Source organism: Spea bombifrons, chromosome 2 (assembly GCF_027358695.1).
Source record: "Spea bombifrons isolate aSpeBom1 chromosome 2, aSpeBom1.2.pri, whole genome shotgun sequence".
Taxonomy (NCBI): domain Eukaryota; kingdom Metazoa; phylum Chordata; class Amphibia; order Anura; family Pelobatidae; genus Spea; species Spea bombifrons.
Window position 1 is genome coordinate 85,958,607 of NC_071088.1, and position 18,774 is coordinate 85,977,380.

Here is an 18,774-nt window from a genome sequence, read left to right on the forward strand (position 1 = left end):
AGAACTATTACAAAATTAACAGAAATAAGTATTACAAACATACAAAGAAAAAAGGCATTTAAAAAAATGAGAAAAAAATATAAGACTTTAGCATTAATCACCAGAACATACAAAATAGCATATATGCCATGTTAACGTGTTTTTAAATTTGTTTAGTGGTTACCATCTTATTTTTAAGTCATAATTTCCCCATAATGTGCTGTGAATGAAAAACAGGAATTAAAAAAACACTAACACTTAGCAGTGAATTCTACTGGCAAGAACTGGAACTTTACCAAGCTGTAAATTTAGATTTACACATATGTATACAACTACATATTAATTTAAAAAAGGTAGCCTATATTAATATATAATTAGGGGAGGCCTATTTTTTAGGCCAAAAGATTTCTGATAAGAAACACAAATAACCAACTGGTGGGTAAAAGTTCTTTTTTTGGTAAATACTATGTTCTAAGTACATATGACCAGTGACATTAGTGCAAATTCTTTATTAAAATGGTGAATCATTTAAAAAACAGTTAACACAACATATAGCCCATTTTTATTTTAACTAGGAAGGTAGAGAGTTGGATTTTATATAAGAAGTATAAGGCAAATCCATCTTTATTTCAAATATTTTGTAAAACTATAATGATTGACTTCTGGTTAAATGACCCTGTCTCAGTCCTCAGTGCATGACCCGGAAATAAGGAAAACATTGTCCAAGCCCATTTCTCCAGCTTTGCCTTTACCGCGTTCACATTCAAAGGTAATCTGCAAACAAACATCAACAAAAAAACGGGTTAGTCGATGATAAGAGGTAAACATATTGTGTCAATGTGAAATTGCGTGCAACATACATTAAGAACAGGGCAGGTGTAAATAAAATATAGCTGCCTCTCCATGTTTTTATATATTCAGTAGAAAGCCAACAAACTGACCTGACCTCAGATATGTAGTCCCATCTATAACAAATATTGTTCCTTGAGCATTAAATACAGTGCTGTATACCGAAATTGTAGATCGGCACCGAAAACACTTGAAGTTTGATTTAATTTTGTTACAATAAACTTCATTTATCTGCAGACACACTGAGCTCACTGTTCTTTGGCAATGCTAAAGAAGTCACATTAGTCACAGTGTCAGGCTGGGTGATAAAGACAGAGAAGTAATTTTGTTTACCGGAGGTAGTATGATAAGGAGCCAGAGTTTGTCTAGTAGATAACAGCGCTAGAACACACACAAATTACTAATATGCATACCTGGGAACTCTCCGGGTTTGCCCCGAGATTTCCGGGTAAGCACTGCTTCTCCCGTTCTCCGGGTCAAGACCGGAATCCTCCGGGTCGCTGGAGCGGGGTCTTGACACGTCCTGCTCCCCGTCCATTTTTCCTCTAAATGGGGGTGTTTCCCGCTGCTGTCAGCGGGTAACGCCTCTGACGTCAGCGGGAACTCCCACTGACGGCAGCTGGACCGCCCACTGACGGCAGCTGGACCGCCCACTGACGGCAGCTGGACCGCCCACTGACGGCAGCTGTACCGCCCACTGACGGCAGCTGTACCGCCCACTGACGGCAGTGGTACCACCCACTGAAGGCAGCGGGACTGCCGACAGACGTCAGTGTGCAGTCCTGGCCGCGTCCCGCAAAAGAAGGCTTCCGAAGCCCAGAAGTTCCCAGGTATGCTAATATGTAGCTGTCTGAAAACAGCAAAATCTAGAACTATTTTGAAAAATACTTATGAAAACTCATTTTAAATATCATACTAGCAAGAAAAAAATGTTAGGGGCAAGGGGGTTCACCTTTAAGATTATCCTTCCTAAATCAGCATGAAGACATTTTAATAACCAGCTTTCAGTGTTCCCAGGAACTTTACTCTTCTCTTATTGATGATTCAGTGAAGAGACCCGACTGTCACTCTAATCTTGGTAGACTCGTGTGCAATTCATAAAAAACGTCTAGATCAGGGGCGTCCAAGATGCGGCCTCGAGGTGCGGCCCGCGTAAGATCGGCAGCCAGGGCAACCGATCTCACGCGAGCCGCACCTCAAGCCCTGCTACTTACTTGTGGGAGGGACTTCTGGACTGCACACAGAGGAAGCGGAGTTCACGTGACATCCTACTTCCTCTGTGCTTTAGCAGAGAAGGCAGAGGGAGGCCGCGCCCCCTGCTGAAGTCTGTAAGCGGCATCGAGGAGCTGCCTTGCAGGTAAGGAGGTGGGGAGGGTGTTTGAATGAGTGTGTGTGATTGAGGGAATGAATCTGTGAATGAATGATTATATGAATAAATGAGTGTGTGTGTGTGTGTGTGTGATAGCATGGATGTGTAAGTGCTGGAACCTAGGCATGATGGGACTGTGATTGCTGTTAGCAATCACACTCCTATCATGCCAAGTCAGCCAGTACATGCTGAAACCTGGCCAGCTGCCCCCCTTGTGTATTGATGCTGCCAGTAGTATGGGGTCTGCACTCACAGCCACCCTGTACCAGCATGTACTGGCTGACTTGGCATGATAGGAGTGTGATTGCTAACAGCAATCACAGTCCCATAATGCCTAGGTTCCAGTATTTACTGGATGGATGTGTAAGTGCTGGAACCTAGGCATGATGGGACTGTGACTACTGTTAGCAATCACACTCCTATCATGCCAAGTCAGCCAGTACATGCTGAAACCTAGCTAGCTGCCCCCCTTGTGTAGTGATGCTGCCAGCAGTATGGGGTCTGCACATCACTTACAGCCACCCTGTACCAGCATGTATTGGCTGACTTGGCATGATAGGAGTGTGATTGCTAACAGCAATCACAGCGAGCACAGTCCCATCATGCCTAGGTACCAGCATTTACTGGTTGCCTGCATTTACTGGTTGCCAAGTCATATTGCTAATTTTGTCCAATTGTGTGTTACCTACTTTTATTAAAAATGTGAGTTTTTATTATTATTTTTAAAGGTGGGGGTCATTTTCGGTTTTGGCTAAGTGAACCCTGAATGTTTTGGTCCAGAATTTTCATTTTAGTTCATCCCTAGAATAAATCTAGGGAATCCTGAATTTGTAGTCGCAAAACTTTCTAGGCCCAGAAATCAGTGAGAGGAAAAGTAAAGGTTTTGTGTCATTTTACTTTATTTTAATCTGCATATTTTATTAAAGGCCATATTTTTTGTCACAGTGAAAAATGAGTGCGGCCCGCGCACGTATACAATTCTGATGAAGTGGCCCACTGCAGAAAAAACTTGGACACCCCTGGTCTAGATCCTTATACAGTTCCCATAAACATATGCTACCATTCAAAAGTTAGGGCTCACTTAGCGGTTTTCATAGAAAACAAGGACATTTCCAGCTGTGCTAACATAATTGCAAAAGGGTTTCCTAATCAGTCTTTCAAACTTAAACTTGGATTAGCGCAACACAACATGAAAAAAGTATATAAAAAAGAAAAACACAATGTTACAGTTTTATCTGTATTGTACACAGCTAGTGTAAATGTGAAATAGAACCACCAAATACATCCATATACCTGGATACATATATGCCTATATGTTGCAATTATTTTGGCAGTTATAGAGCAAATGTTAAAAGGTGTGCATATTGTTTTTCAAACTTTTAATATTTTCAAATTTGGTCCAACTTCAGCAGCACTCAAAGATCTCAAAGATGCTACATACAACTATATGGTTTTGAAAAGTAAACAATTAAACACCAATTTGGGTTCAGCAACATGGGTATTGCATTGCTCCACATGCATAGATTTGTCATGTTTTGGGGAAGCTATGAGCGTTGGTATGTTACAGTATTTTTTTATAAAGCTTATATTTTTTAGGTGAGGGGAATGAGGTGGTATGTCTGATTATTATTAGTTTTTTTTACACTTTGTTTAACCCCTTAAGGACAATGGACAGTCCCTAAACCCATTGAAAACAATGCATTTTGAGCCCGTACATGTACAGGCTTTGTCATTAAGGGGTTAAAACTTTTTCAGAGTTTTTCTGCTCTCATCATGAGTGTGATCAGTAGCAGGAAACCTTCTAGGAGACCAGATTGGGGGTTTCTACATATCCTTCGGGTCTCCATCAGAGGGAAGGGATCCCCCGGTGACATTACTTACATGTTTAAGGGTACTTACATGGCTAGTGACTCTGCCTGTTGGCTCAGGTATTTCAATCCTTGCTGTTCTCCATCCATCTTCTGTATTTCTGTTTTCTTCCCACACCGAGGTGCTGTTTCCATCTATATATGCACGCATTTTTCCTACTCTGTCTCCCACAATTCGGAATGTGAATATCAAACAAAACCTGCTCCCTGTCTTCAAGCCCGTAAGGGGTAGTTTCAAACGCCCAATTTCTTTCTTTTGCCCGACGTATGCAGGAACTGCCATATAATAACCGGCGCCTGTAAAAATACATCAGGAATCTGTTGAATAATTACAGCAGGGATAATAACAGTGGGAAGAAATCTATTCACTGTCACAATCACTACTTTATCACAATACTTCTGCTTCTTAACTAGTTAACCTCTAAGGTAGCATATTAACTTTAAACATACTGTATCTGAAATAAGATCTTATGAGTTTACTTTAAAAAATAATAAGTTTAATCTGATAAACATCCAAGAGTATATTTAATGCAATAACACACAAACACAGAATTTTACACCGTATTAATAATGATATGGTCTGTCTAGTCTGATGTTTTTCTCCTGCTGTAAAAAACACACATCTCATAAAGACTTTTGGTGTGTGTTAGATTCAGGATATTCCCTAAATCTATTAACCTCCACCACTTCTGATGGAAGGCTGTTCCACTTGGTCATCCTTTCAGTAAAACAAAGTCTATTGCTGATCATTATCACATTAAATCGGATGTCCTTATTATATGTTTCAGAAAACAATTCACCATTACTTTGGTATTAATTTTGCAAGACGTATATATCATATTCACTCAGTACTTAAACTCCAGTCAGTCTTGGTATAGTGACTTTAAACATATCGTACATGATGATGCATAAATCTATCCTAAATCTAAGACAAAAGATTGATTAAGGTGTGAGTCTCTACATCAGAAAAAAATGGGCAGACTAGATGGGCCAAATTGTTCGGATCTGCCATCAAATTCTTTTTAAAAATGTATGTTAATGCCATTCCATTCCATGTAATTTAATCAAGCCCTGTACATTGGAGGCTGTTGATAATGTACATACAGAAGACATAAATACCGTATTGGCCCGAATATAGGCCGCACTTTTTTCCCCCACTTTCAGTCTTTAAAGTGGGGGTGCGGCCTATATTCGGGGTCTAGCGCCCGACGCCCGGGACATGCAGCCCCGGCGCCGGGCAGGCAGCGGGGTTAGGATACAGATCCCCCGCAGCGGTGCAGGGGACCCGCATCCTACTGTCTGATACGCTCAGACAGCCTCCCCTGCCGGCACTTTCCACTGGGGGGAGTACCGGCACGGGAGGTTGTCTAAGCGCATCGCACGTTGCCGGTGAACGTGCGCACGATGCATTCTAACCCCTCCGACTTACCAGGGCAGACTCCCGGGTCTTGCATGGCCGGCGGAAGACATCTACGCAATACGCGTATACAACTTCCGGTACCGGCACTTCCGCTGAGTGCCGGCACCGGGAGTTGTATACACGATGTGCATAGATGTCCCCCTCCGGCCCCGTAAGACACCCGGGAGTCTGCTCTGGTAAGTCGGGGGGGGAGGAGGACAGAGTGGCAGCATATCGCGGGGAGGACAGAGTGGCAGCGTATCTCGAGGGGGGGGAGGACAGAGTGGCAGCGTATCTTGAGGGGGGGAGGACAGAGTGGCAGCATATCTCGGGGGGGGGGGACAGAGTGGCAGCATGTTTTTGGTGCTTTTTTAAAGAAAAAAAAATTTTCTTTAAAAAAGCACCAAACTTTTAGGGTGCGGCCTATATACGGGGGCGGCCTATATCCGAGCCAATACGGTATGTATATATATATATATCTATATGTGTGTGTATGCAAGCCAACAGTCTGCCCAAATAGGTGGATCATTTCTAGAATTGAGTTCAATTAAAATTGACCCCCAGTTCTTACAGCTACAGTTGAAGGGAACATCCTATGGAAAATATGGAAAATAAATTCTCCTTGAGTACCAACTACAGTGTTGCATTGTAGCATTGGTAGAAACCTGGTTTTATCTAATTTTGATTCAATAAACTTACATTACCAAAAGGTGGTATGATAGTGTGTAAACAAATGGCTAATATGCAGCTGCCTGAAAACTATATTATGCAAAAACTAGAACTGTTTTTAATATTGTACTTTTAATCTGAAACTAGTAATAAAAAACTGGTCGGAGTTACCCATTAAGCACCACATTTGTCTTCCCATGCACATCTCAAAAGGCGTAGCCTAGTCTACTTTTTGGAACTGTCCACCAAGTAATGCTACCCATAACGTGATGCTGAGTGTGAGTATACTGGGTTTTTACTATTTTTAGTACACATATCAAAAATAAACATTGTACTATCGAAAGAAAAAATTCTATTAAGATACTTTTTTATGCATGGAAAAAAATATCATTTTCTTGATACCATACAGCAAAAAGAAAAAAAATAATGTGGAATGTTTAACAGACAGAAAGAAAAAATTATTTCATTCTACTCCATATGTAAATCTTATACCATTGCTTCGATCTACATGTTTCCAATCAAAATCATCTTGGGAATCCTGGATCCAGTCACAAGCACCTTGATCAAAGCTGCAGTCGATGGGCGCCTCTAAACACACAGACAGAAAAAAAAGAGAGATTATGTGTGTTTTAGTAATATTAGATACTCCAAGGGGTGGAAAATAACAGGAAAACCTTAGAAAACATACTGGTGCTCAGCACATTGTACAAGGAAAAGTTTGTTTGATGGTCTGTGCCATCTCCCTCACTTTTGTTCCCGGATGATGGGCCTGGCAGTAGTGCCTCCTGCCGCTTTATGTCCTAGGCAAATGGAGCCTGTCCGGGTATGTTGAAAAACACACTTAATAGAAGACATACAAATGTACATACAGTAGGCCATAACTCACCTTCTGAGCTGAACCGAGGAGCTGTTTTATGTACTGAAAGGGGAGCAACTTCTCTTCTAACCTGAGGAGCTAACAAGAAAAAAAACACATCAAAGTGCAACTGACATTTATTTGGTTTTAGCTCTTGATTTAAGAAGAAAGAAGACAATGATAAACTGAAACAGCATAAGCAAGAATATTTTGTAAAGGTATGTTGTTAAGCATGTTGAAATTCAGACATGAAGAAGACAGAAGTGCGATGTATACTGTAGTTTAAAAGTCAAGCTCTTTAAAGTTCAGCCAAGTGATTTAAAGTTGGTGCCTTAGGGCACTTCAGGTTTCCATACATCTTCTCAATATTTTACCTCATTCATAAATGTTATACATGCAATAGGAGTCGTGTGACCTACAGCTGGTTGGTTGCCGGTTTGGGTTATTACAGTTATTACAGTGACCCCTCACGTGGGACAGATTAACAGTAGCTAGCTAATGGGCTACCCAAAGTTAGGAAACATTGGGCTCAATTCAGTGACCTCTAAACCTAAACTGACGTTCACAGTGGTTACAAATGCACACTTGTGGTTTAACACCATGATTAATCCCCAGATTAAACTCAACCTTAACTAAAATCAATACAAAACAGCTCGTACAAATCTATTCAACAAGGTGCATATGGAGTATTAGAACACCACCAACTGATACATACATTCCAGACCATAATAATGTTGTCTTATAATTCTAAAGAGATATATACCCTGCACATTTGCAGAGAGGAAAAAGGTATTCCAATGATAACACATTGACTATACCATGAAAAGTGCCAGAATTACAATTATTTTAGTCGGGATGGTTTCTTATACAAACATATTTTTTCACTAAAGGGTTTCTTTACAAAAGCCATAACTGGCAAAACCCATATATATATATATATATATATATATATATATATATATATATATATATATATATATATATATATATATATATATATAGATATATATATATAAAAGGTAGAACCTCAAGGAGATTTGGTATGGCTTTAAGTCACCCCAACGTGGATTATGCAGGGCATTTGCACATCTTCTTGAAGAAGACACTTGCAATGGATAGTCTGTCCAAGTTATGAACTCAGAGAGTTCAAAATCTCATGCCAACTCGCACTTTAGTGACTAAACCTCTGAATGTGTTTCCACTACTACCTGCGCTCCTGTTCTTCAGGTAACCATCAAGAAGATTTGTAGGAGAAAGTAACATGAATACCGAGCTAAGGGCTTTATAATTAATAATCTTGTCCTATCCAGATGACTACTTGCATGGTCCTGCCCACATCTGGATTGTGTTACTGAGTAACCAACTTTGGTCTAACTGGACAGATCTCCAAGGTTGCAACCTAAGCATCTACTCAGCTAATATTACCTTTCAATCAACCGAATTTACCCACATTGCTTCCCATGAACTGGACCGTTTTCAGACATACAGGAAGTTGTCTACATAAGTGGTATTGCTAAGGGATTATATCAACTACTGTCCAGACTGCAAAGGACATAAACCTCATCTGCTTTCAACTGCAGCCAATCTGTGTGATCTGGCAGCGTTCCTTATTTAAACAGACATCAGTGATTGAACAAGATGTTTAATGGCGATGTTGAACTGGAAAACTCAGCATGATTTGTCCACCGTTTTCAATACACATTTTATGGTTTCAGGCCATGGGAGAACTAGTGTTCTATCAACGTAACTTCTGTGTGTTGAGAACCTATAGCCAGAACAAGACTTGGGACGACGGGGCGGCTGTGGCACTTTAAGGCGGCAGTCGCCAATGATGTGAGTGCGGGCAATGGCTGGCAATGAGAGGCTGCAAAGGTCTAAGTAGACCCCACTTGCAGAGTTCATACAGCCAGCCCTGGAGCTGACTGGCAGTAAGTAGTTAAAGTGGCAAGAATTGTCGGACCACAGGGGAAGCAGGTAAATGCAGCTGCAACTTCTACTTAACGTAAGTGATTTTAATTGTTTTCAGTTTAAAGAATGCATATTAAAGTACCCATAAAGGACTTTAATATGAATTTTTCTTGTGTGGGGCTGGCAGGGACGGTTAACTATTCCTTTAAGCAATGTGAAACATTAACTATGCGTGCCAAGCAACAGTTAAATAAATGTTTACAGTGCTGAAGACTTGAAACTCGCTGTATCTGTTACAGCATGAATTCATTTGCACAATGACATAAACAAAGATTATTGTAATTCATCTAAATCTGATGTCTCACTAGTGTTTGCAATGTTTATTCCAGTCCTGATGCTTTTCATTTACTGCATGATATAAATTATTTAGAATTTTTCATGTAATTTAATTCACAGACTTCGCCTAAACACATTCCAGCGTTTATTTACGCAAACGCTCCATTGCTGTTAATTATACAAATACATGGGTTTTCACTAAGAAATCTCTTGACACTTGGGACACACGGTAATAAAGATTAGTTTCTTGAGTACTGACTTGAGTACTTTATAAATTATAATATATTATATATTATACCTCCTATGGAAAGCACAGGGTTAATCATTGCAAAAGACTGATTTTTTTCTGTCTGTCTTGAATTTCCATCCACATACCTTTACTTGTTCTTTAGATGGCCTGATAAAGAGCCAATCATGTACTCATTGGTGGCTGAATGTTATATTTGGCTTTTACCTATTTATTTTAGTCTATTACATAGACTCTAGCAAAATAATTTAGTAGTTAACACATCTGCACAATCCATCAGCAACATCTACTGTGATTCAGTGGACGTCTGCCAGAAGTTATAGATAGGTTGGAACCGCTATGAAGAGCTTTGTAGGTAAGGGTCAGAATTTTAAATTGAATTCTGAAGTGTCAGGCTGTGGGTGAATAGATTGACAGAGAGGAGAGATGTTTCACCATTGGCATTGGGGAAGGTGTCAATGGATTGTTAGTGTTGGAGGGAAGATAGTACATAGTTCAGTACATAGTGTAAGGGGAGAACAGAAGGAACGTTGCAGAAGGAGGAGTGCAGGAAGTTCAACAAAGAACAAGACTTCCTCCAGCTACATTTAACAATACAGGAGCATCTTTGGAGATCGGGTTAGTCCAGTATGCCAGGGTTGGAATTGTGAGAGACATGAAGAGTGGTTATTTTCTTATGGCTACTACCCTAACAGCTGACGTTAAGGTGGAGTAGTAGAGAGAATTAGAGTGGAGTAGAGAGAATTGTGGGCAATAGTCGAGACGTAATAGATCAAGACAGCAAAGGTTTCTGGTTTGGCAAGGTTTATCAGAGCTGTTGAAATGAGAAGAAGACTTCTGTTAAAGAAAGATAGAGCAAGAGAGAGGAAATATGATCCATAGTGTGTCCATTCTAGAGAGCTAGTTGACTCTATGAGACTAGATAAGAATGCAATGGAGATGAATTTAGAGGCCACAGAGCTTGTAGGGGTACCAATGTGGATATTAAAATCACAAAGGATTAGGGTGATTAGGATGAGGGAAAGTGTACATGCCATGCTGATTGATCAAGAAAGAAAATAGAAGGACCACAGGGGCTGTATATGACAGTTGAGGAAGTGATAGTGGGAACCTCAAAGGAGGAGAAAAAAGAGCAGACAGAAGAGGGTGAAAAGTGCAAGCGGCCTAAAAACTTTTTTTCTGTCACCAGGCCAGGGAATATGATTGAGATAAAGACCATTGTAAGAGAGATGAGCATAGGAGGGAATGTGAGAGGAAGATAGACACATTTCAATTCAAGCCAAGAGCCGCAGGGAACTCAAAGGAAACTGTGCGACACAGAACAATTATTCCAGTGGGCAAAGTTAATTATCATGTGAGTTTAGTGTATACTCTATAAAAAATGTGGGCATTTAGGAAGGTAACTAGTGTACTTTAATTGTAGCAGTCAAAACATAAGTTGAGAGCTATTAGAAAAGAAAACAAAAATATATTTTTTTATATTACTATTTCTTATAAAAAAGACACTGTCTATATAGAATGAGGTGACCCAAAAAAACAGTAATGTTGATATAATATCCTGAAAAATCCATGGAAATATGTTTTTACTAAAGTCTTGGATAGAACTTTAACCAAACATGTATAGTTCTATTCCTTCAGTCTGAAAAGCTAAAAAAAAAAAAAAAAAAAAAAAGAAAGAAAGAAAGAAATTACACATCTTTCCAAAAGTGGAATGATTAATGGCTGTCAGAACTGATTTTCCTTAAGTGGAGAAAATTAAAACATTTAGACCACATCTGGACACTAAAATACAGAATCTTCAAAAAATAATGTTCCCTTTCATTGCTGCTTTACAAGATTTTGATAAATGATGGGCGATGCTATTTTTGTAACATGTGTGGATAAAATGTGCGAGGATAATAATGATTTTTCCATACACTTTCAAATCCTTTATTCTTCCCCGTTATGACCTGTAATAAAACGTTTTAAAACTAACAATCTATCTTTACAGACTTTCTGCATTCCAGTCCAGGAACCTTGGCTATTCTTACTTCATGAACTCTAAGACACCATAACTCTGAGTGAATGCTCTAATATATTTCATTAACAATATTTTAATTTATATTTTTAAGTATGTCCTTGTTTTTACCAAACGTATCTGTCAAAGCATGTATTGTTTGCTAAGCATGTATGTTAACATGCATGGAATACAATCAGTTTAGAAAATATTACTTTTGTCTCTTGTATGTATATAGGTCATAAGAAATATTGAACAGATTTGACTGTTTCCGTAACATTAAATCCCCAAACGCATTGATCAACTTTCTTTATAAAAGCTGGCCTGTTGCCTTGTCTCTGTCATACTTTATCTTCACCACATTTGAACTGTGCTGCTTCACCTGGTTCCATCGGATTCCACTCCCGGCATAGCCCAGATACTCCAAGGCCATATAAAAGGATGTTATGCTACACTGTAGTAGTTTGTATTTAATCGTTATTATTATATAAAGTTTTAAGGATACAGTTGCCTTAACATGTAAAGTAATTAATTATATTTGACTTTCCTGGAACAGTCCAGAGGGAATGTCAAATTAATTACAGAATATATTGATTGATTCTCTCTCCCAGGTTGTCACCGAAACATTTGCAATAAAAGTTAATTTTGGGACTTTTTGAAAATTGATAGGGTGGCTGTAAACATCATAGTAATTAATTCCCATTTGTAACCTCAGCAAGAGTATCAGCAGTTAGTTAAGGACATGAAACAGAACACTGCATATTATCTAATGACAGATATGAACTTCACAGCCATTCTAATTTTCCTATTTTTCTCAAACCTTACAAGAGTTGGCCGTGTGTTATTGTCAGCACATGTGCCAATCCCATACATGCCTTACAGGGAATATGGGACTTCATGTCCCGGGTATTAGACAGCCTGAATCCGGAATGCATTGTCCCGGAATGAGAGCTCTCAGCAGAGCTTGTGTAGAGCTTTACATTGAAAATTATTGAGTGGGTGGGATCAGGTCATTTTCAGATGGACGTAAGCTTTACGCCCATCCAAAACCAGCTCCTGAAGGCTTGGTTGGCACTGGGAAGCTGTTTTTTGGGACACAGCTGGCAATGGGAAGCTGTTTTTTTGGGACAAGGTTGGCACTGAGAAGCTGTTAGGAGACAAGGTTGGCAATGGGATGCTGTTTTTTGAAACATGGGATTATATTTATAATTTACTATATTGTTAGAATTTTATTTTCAAGAATATATTTAAACCAATACATCTTTTATTTATACATTCAGAATTGTGCAGATATTTTTGCTGTATATTATATACGGTTAGTAATTTATACACGTTTTAAAAGTTTCTGCTCATTGAGAAACAATAAGAAAAGATGTCTAAAATGTATAAAAGTATGACCTTTTTATGTAGTGAATGTTTGCAAATACATTTTTGCTAGTCCCAAGCATTACGTAGATGCAATGCACTCGTCAAAGTAAGCGTCCCTGAATGGCAGTTACGAAATGTGGTCACTCTAGTCATTACTAATTTGCTAATTTCTTCTGATGTCACAGGTTCACTCAACCATGACTGTTTTCTGTGAATGCAGATACAATAATACTTATTATTAAAATGCAGAGTATTAGCGCAGCTATTACTGACTGCAACGAATTTTCCGTAGCAGATTCTTTCAAGTCAGTACTGTCTCCAAAACTATTTGCACCAAAAATGAAAGTTCACCGGACCAAAAATGTAGAACATGTTTTAAAACTGCAGTTCAATATATATATATATCCCATACCCTAATAGGAATAACCTGTGTTAAATACTACATGCAGAAACACACAAATGCCAGTTTACTAATAGGAATTGTCAAAGCACAGTGATAGTTAACGGTGACTTTCTTTTTCCATAAATCTAACTTGTCATTAACACAAGCTCTAACATGAATCTCAAAATACCTTCATTCCGTGCCCTGCAGCATTTTACATTCCGCTTCTTTGTCATGTGACCCCAATTAAGTTTGCTTAAAGAAGCTATTTGTCGCCCGCTGTCTCAAAACTACCAGCATATGAAACATATTATTCTGGATAAAAGAATCAGTGAAATATGCAACTAGAGAACTACAGACTACTAAAGGTAGAATTTGAAAAGGAGGTATCCAATGGGTAACCACCTACATCATTCCTGCTCCTAAACAGGAGCTTCTTATTTAATGAATGGAATGAATTTGTTTTTATGCTAGAAAAAAATGAATTGCATATTATAGCCACTAGACTGTTGCGGGTACATATAGAATAATTGAAGAGAAAACATTTGAGAAGAAAGGTAGAGGAAAGACGATTAAAGGTTCTGCAAGGTGGAGGGATCCAAGAGAAATCAAGGCAGAGAGTGGAAAAAATGAATGAGAAAAAAGGGCACAAAACAAAATCTACTATAACAAGAAAAAACAAGTATGTTGTAGTATAGGATAGAATTCAAAATCAAATAGAAATAAAGAAACGTGCCAGTCTGCGCAAAAGTCCTTACGGAATTTGTTCCAGAAGAGCTATTAATAATACAGGTATATGGTTAGAGAGTTTACCATATAGCAAGTGTTTGTTAATCGCGCTTTTTCACATTTGGCAAGACAATTAAAGCTGTGTTTGATTCACCTCTAATGAACAGTCATGTTTAGGGCCAGTGTCCTAATCCTTGTACAGATTACAGACTTTGGTGGCCTTCCCATTCACATTCCTTGCTGGTACTGGTAATTTAGCACCATATCCTGTATAATTTCTGGCTGGCCATTAGCCAACACCCCAAAATATTAATATTATTATCTTTTATTTATATAGCGCCAACAATTTACGCAGCGCTTAATACAATACATATATTCAAGGGGTATGACAAGACAAGAATTGACAGACTAAGACAAACCGATACGTTAGATGGAGAGAGCCCTGCTCACAAGCTTACAATCTTAACCTCCATAGCATAAATCCTGCTCAGTATTAATACACAATGTTCTTGGTTCTCAAGAAAAAAACTTACCAAACACATCGCCCCTTAGTACTTTGTCTTGGTCAATTATATTTTCAAGGTCTTCCTCTTCTAAGTCATCTTCATCCTCATCTTCGTCTTCTTCCTGTCCTCCTTCTTCTTCTTCTTCTTTGTTCTTGCCACCAATGTAGACTCCATCTTCATAATCAAATGGCTGCAGACGGGTCTTAGGAGGTGGTGTGAGGTTTACCTCAGGTATCAGGTTCTTGATCTCTTCATTCCTTTTTAGACTGTTCTTATGTGCAAGCAGTTTCTTGATTGTGTCTTTAGCGCTTCCAATAATATTTGGGCTTTCTTTCACAGGTTTGTCCAGAATAGCTTAAGAAGAAGAAATTATAATGGTGATTAATTTAACATAGCTTCACGGATATATCAACATTAACAAGAGCAGGCACAAAAACAAATGCTTCTATAGGTAAATAGGTAAAACAAGGAGAATACTTTCTATAGTGTTCATGTATTGAGCCTTATTTTGACATAAGGCTCAATACATGATCTAGTAGACTAGCGAAATTAGTTCAGCCTTCACTGCTCAATACAAACTTACCCTAGTGTTTCTCATTGCATTCACCTGCATCTCACATGTTCTTAAGTATGCACAACTGCTTTATAAAGCATGATAGAGCTCCAAGGTGCAAAATATAACTGTTCCCTTCATGCACCACTATCTGTTACTGTGAAGTCCCAGGCATGCGTCCTCTATAATATTATCATCATCTTGGGAGGCACAATGGCTCTTTGTAACATTTTCTGGAAGCATTAATGCATCTATTAAAAATCAAAATAGTAGATACATATAAACACAAATCAAGCAATGGACTATAACCATGGGAAATCCAGTGTGGGCGCTATCTGGACTACAGCCTCAGAACTAGACTAAATATAGCACACATACACATCAGCAAGAAGGAGATGTGTAATGCTTAATACACATAACAACGTACAAGCACTAATAACAGACGGATGAGTAGTTGAACTGTCCTAGATGGTCCACCATCTTACTTAAACAATCTGAACTCTTGTGCAGAGTTCATTCTTATGCTAAGTTTTTATTTTCTATCATAACTTTTCATATCATCCAAAATATAAATCATGTATTCTGTTCCACAAAACCAATACCACATTTGGGCATAAATCCAATAAGATCGAAATACTGATTTAATGAAATATATACTCTGCAAATGTTTGCAGATGATCAGCAGGGAGACTATTAATACAGGAAGAAAATAATATTCGCTGACAAACATACTACGTGTAGAGATATTATCTCATAGAGCAATGTACTATATCCTATTACTTGCTAACAGTTATTTTTCATAACAGAAGGAAAAACAATGGCTAGTTCCCAATGCTCAGTCATGAGAGATCAGGTTTCATATACAAATGAAACTTTAAACATGCACCACTGAAGTTACCATTAGCATTTCTGCCAAGCAAGCGTTTATAACTCTCAAGTAACTCAAAATGATCTTTGATCCAAACATAAGTTACTATTTTGTCCCACAGTAAGGAGGAAATTATAGCCAAGCAGGATTACATGCCTAATTCTATGTACCTATTTTGCTTGCACAATATGCCAACAATAAACACAAAATCCAAATGGGGATGTTTAGTTCAAAGTTGGCAAAAAACTCTTTAGTGGGTGTGATTCCAACATTTTTGGCTGTATGGACTCATTAGAAACATAAACGGGGAACCACATGGTTATGGACTGTGGAATGTGCCATGGTGCCATATCATTTAATGTTTCATTAATGGCCATAGGGACTATGGTTAGAGGCATAGTTGTGGGTGCTTCAAGCAGACAATCAGTGATGAGAATCCTCAGACCACAGAGGCGGTGGCAAGGTGCAGCTTCTTCCAAAGATGGTTACAGATTTTCTTATTCTTTAACTTTCAATAGTGCACCTTCACATGCATTGTTTAGGGGTTTCCCAGGACACTGGAGGGTCCCTTTAAGAATAAAAATATTCATAACACTTAAGTGCTGATGAGGCTCCCATGGTTTGATATGAATGTACATATGTATGAGGCCCCTCCTCACTTAATTAAATAGTTGGCTGTCTGAACCTAAACAGGCAATTTTGGGCACCAATTTAAAGGGCGGACATGAATATGGATATGAATTCTCCATACTGGACACCTGCACTTGCTAAAAGCTGTCCTGCAGTACATACTACTGACACTAATTAAAATGGGGACTTTTGAGAAATCGGATTATAGTTGCCATCCTTAATAATGTTGATGGATTATGTTAGTTAATTACTCGCTTTGCCACAATGTGCTATCAGCACTCTGATTTGTTGAAATATGGAAATCAAATTGTTGCCTCGTAAAATATGTAAGGTTAATAGCTCATGTATTATGTGTTTCTTACCAGAACACTCATATCCACTGCCCTTGTATCCCTGCTTACACCGACACTTAAAGGAGCCAGGAGTATTGAGACAGTCGCTGTGCACACTACACTTGTGAGTCTTCATCAAGCACTCGTTTATATCTAAAGGAGAAAATGAATACATGAGGTTTCATTCCAGAAGATGTTATAGAACAGACAACATGAAAAGTGATGCCCTGCGGTGTAGAAGATATTGAAAATCACATGCACTTCCCTGGTACCTGGGATCTACAACAGAACTAACCATCATTTGCAAATGTCTGCACCAGAGAACAGATGCATTATATAGCAGTTTTGTAAATTACTCAAAATCTTTATATTTCTGTATTTCCATTTTTCATTTAACCAGTTTAACTTTTCCTAAAAAGGTGCTTTACAATAATTGCAATGGGCGCTGCTCCATTTTAAACATACGTTTCAAAGAACAAATTAAATATATATGTATATATATATGTATATATATATATATATATATATATATATATATATATATTTATAGTTGTGCACTCCCTCACTGCCTTTCATCATACTAATACTAGCTTCCCCCTTCACCAATTTAGCACACAAAATCTCTGGGAGCTGTACCCGGATGGCACAATGATGACAATGATGCCAACCATGGTAACCTGCTACATCCTATATCAGAAAGCGCACATATCAATGGTGATGGTCTCAGGTTTATAACCTGAGGGGTTAGGGTTTTTTCCATGTGTATGTATGTATGTATGTGGAAGTGTATGGTGTTATAGTAAGTGTGTGTTACTGTATAACATTAGAGTGTGTGTTTATGGCATTAATGGGAGTATGTGTTTCTGTATGGTGTTAGGGTGTATGAATATAAAGTCTTAGCATGTGTGTGCAAGTACATAGTGTTAGAATGTGTGTGTGAGCATATATGTGAGTGTATGGTGTTAGTGTACATGTGTGTGTCACTGTAGGATGTTTAGTTAGTGTTAGCATGAGTGGGTATGTATTTGGTTTGGTAAGTGTATGTGGATGTTAGTGTAAGTGTGTGTAGTGTGTCCATATATACAAATATACAAGGTGTGACCAGTATGTGTTATTGTGTGATCTGAAATTATTTTTACTGCTGCTTATTGCACAGTGTTTTCATTTCTAACAGACATCAAAAAATAGCATACAGAGTACATTTTCAGTGAAGTATCCAAGGTTTTTACCTATACAGTCATATCTGCCATTCACATATTTTAATTCAAAGCCGTGTTGACATTTGCAGTAGTAGCTTCCAAATGTGTTTACACATCTACGGTTGAACGGACAGGTAACTTTGCCAAGAGCACATTCATCAATATCTAGGAAATAAAAAATTTTTGTATGTTAAAATTAAAGCTGGTAAGCCATCTGCTTTAAGCTATTTTTAAGCACTGTATACATTTTGTGAAAGCAGATAAGGAACATTTTGTAAAAACAATAACAGTGAAACAAGTAGCATGCGTTTCTCTCAGAAATTAGTATAAAAACCTAAAAACACACATAAAAATAGAGCCACTGCAGAAATGGAATTCCCAAACAACAAAACCAGTGTTTACCGCAGACAGCGGTGTTTTTATATATTTATGCATATCCTCTAAAAATACCCCAAACAAGGCTGACCTCTGACAATGAAAGAGGTACATTTTTGTTATAGAGCCTGTGAACTCAGCAATGGTTTGCTTATTTCACTTTCCTATTCAATATGTTGGTCTACAAAAACAACAAAGAGCACAACAATTATCCAAAAACACAATCATAAAGAAAACAAAAAATAAAAGTGATGAATAAATGAGACCACAGATACCTTGTGTATGTTTATGTGTGTGTGTATAGATATATATATATATATATATATATATATATACACACAGTATATATATATACA

The 18,774-nt window shown here is 38.2% G+C and overlaps 1 protein-coding gene across 1 annotated transcript in view; it reads right to left on the reverse strand.

Moving 5' to 3' along the window:
• Window positions 1-425: 425 nt before the first annotated feature.
• The window catches only part of EGFL6 (EGF like domain multiple 6), a 34,791-nt gene continuing 16,442 nt past the window's right edge, over window positions 426-18,774 (reverse strand). Inside the window, exons 6-12 of the mRNA XM_053455034.1 lie at window positions 18,074-18,208; window positions 16,875-16,997; window positions 14,489-14,815; window positions 7,020-7,088; window positions 6,626-6,721; window positions 4,097-4,362; window positions 426-753 (exon numbers count right to left, since the gene is read on the reverse strand). Of these exons, the coding sequence (XP_053311009.1) occupies window positions 661-753; window positions 4,097-4,362; window positions 6,626-6,721; window positions 7,020-7,088; window positions 14,489-14,815; window positions 16,875-16,997; window positions 18,074-18,208 (1,109 nt within the window). The 3' untranslated portion in view covers window positions 426-660. The remainder of the gene's footprint in view (window positions 754-4,096; window positions 4,363-6,625; window positions 6,722-7,019; window positions 7,089-14,488; window positions 14,816-16,874; window positions 16,998-18,073; window positions 18,209-18,774) is intronic.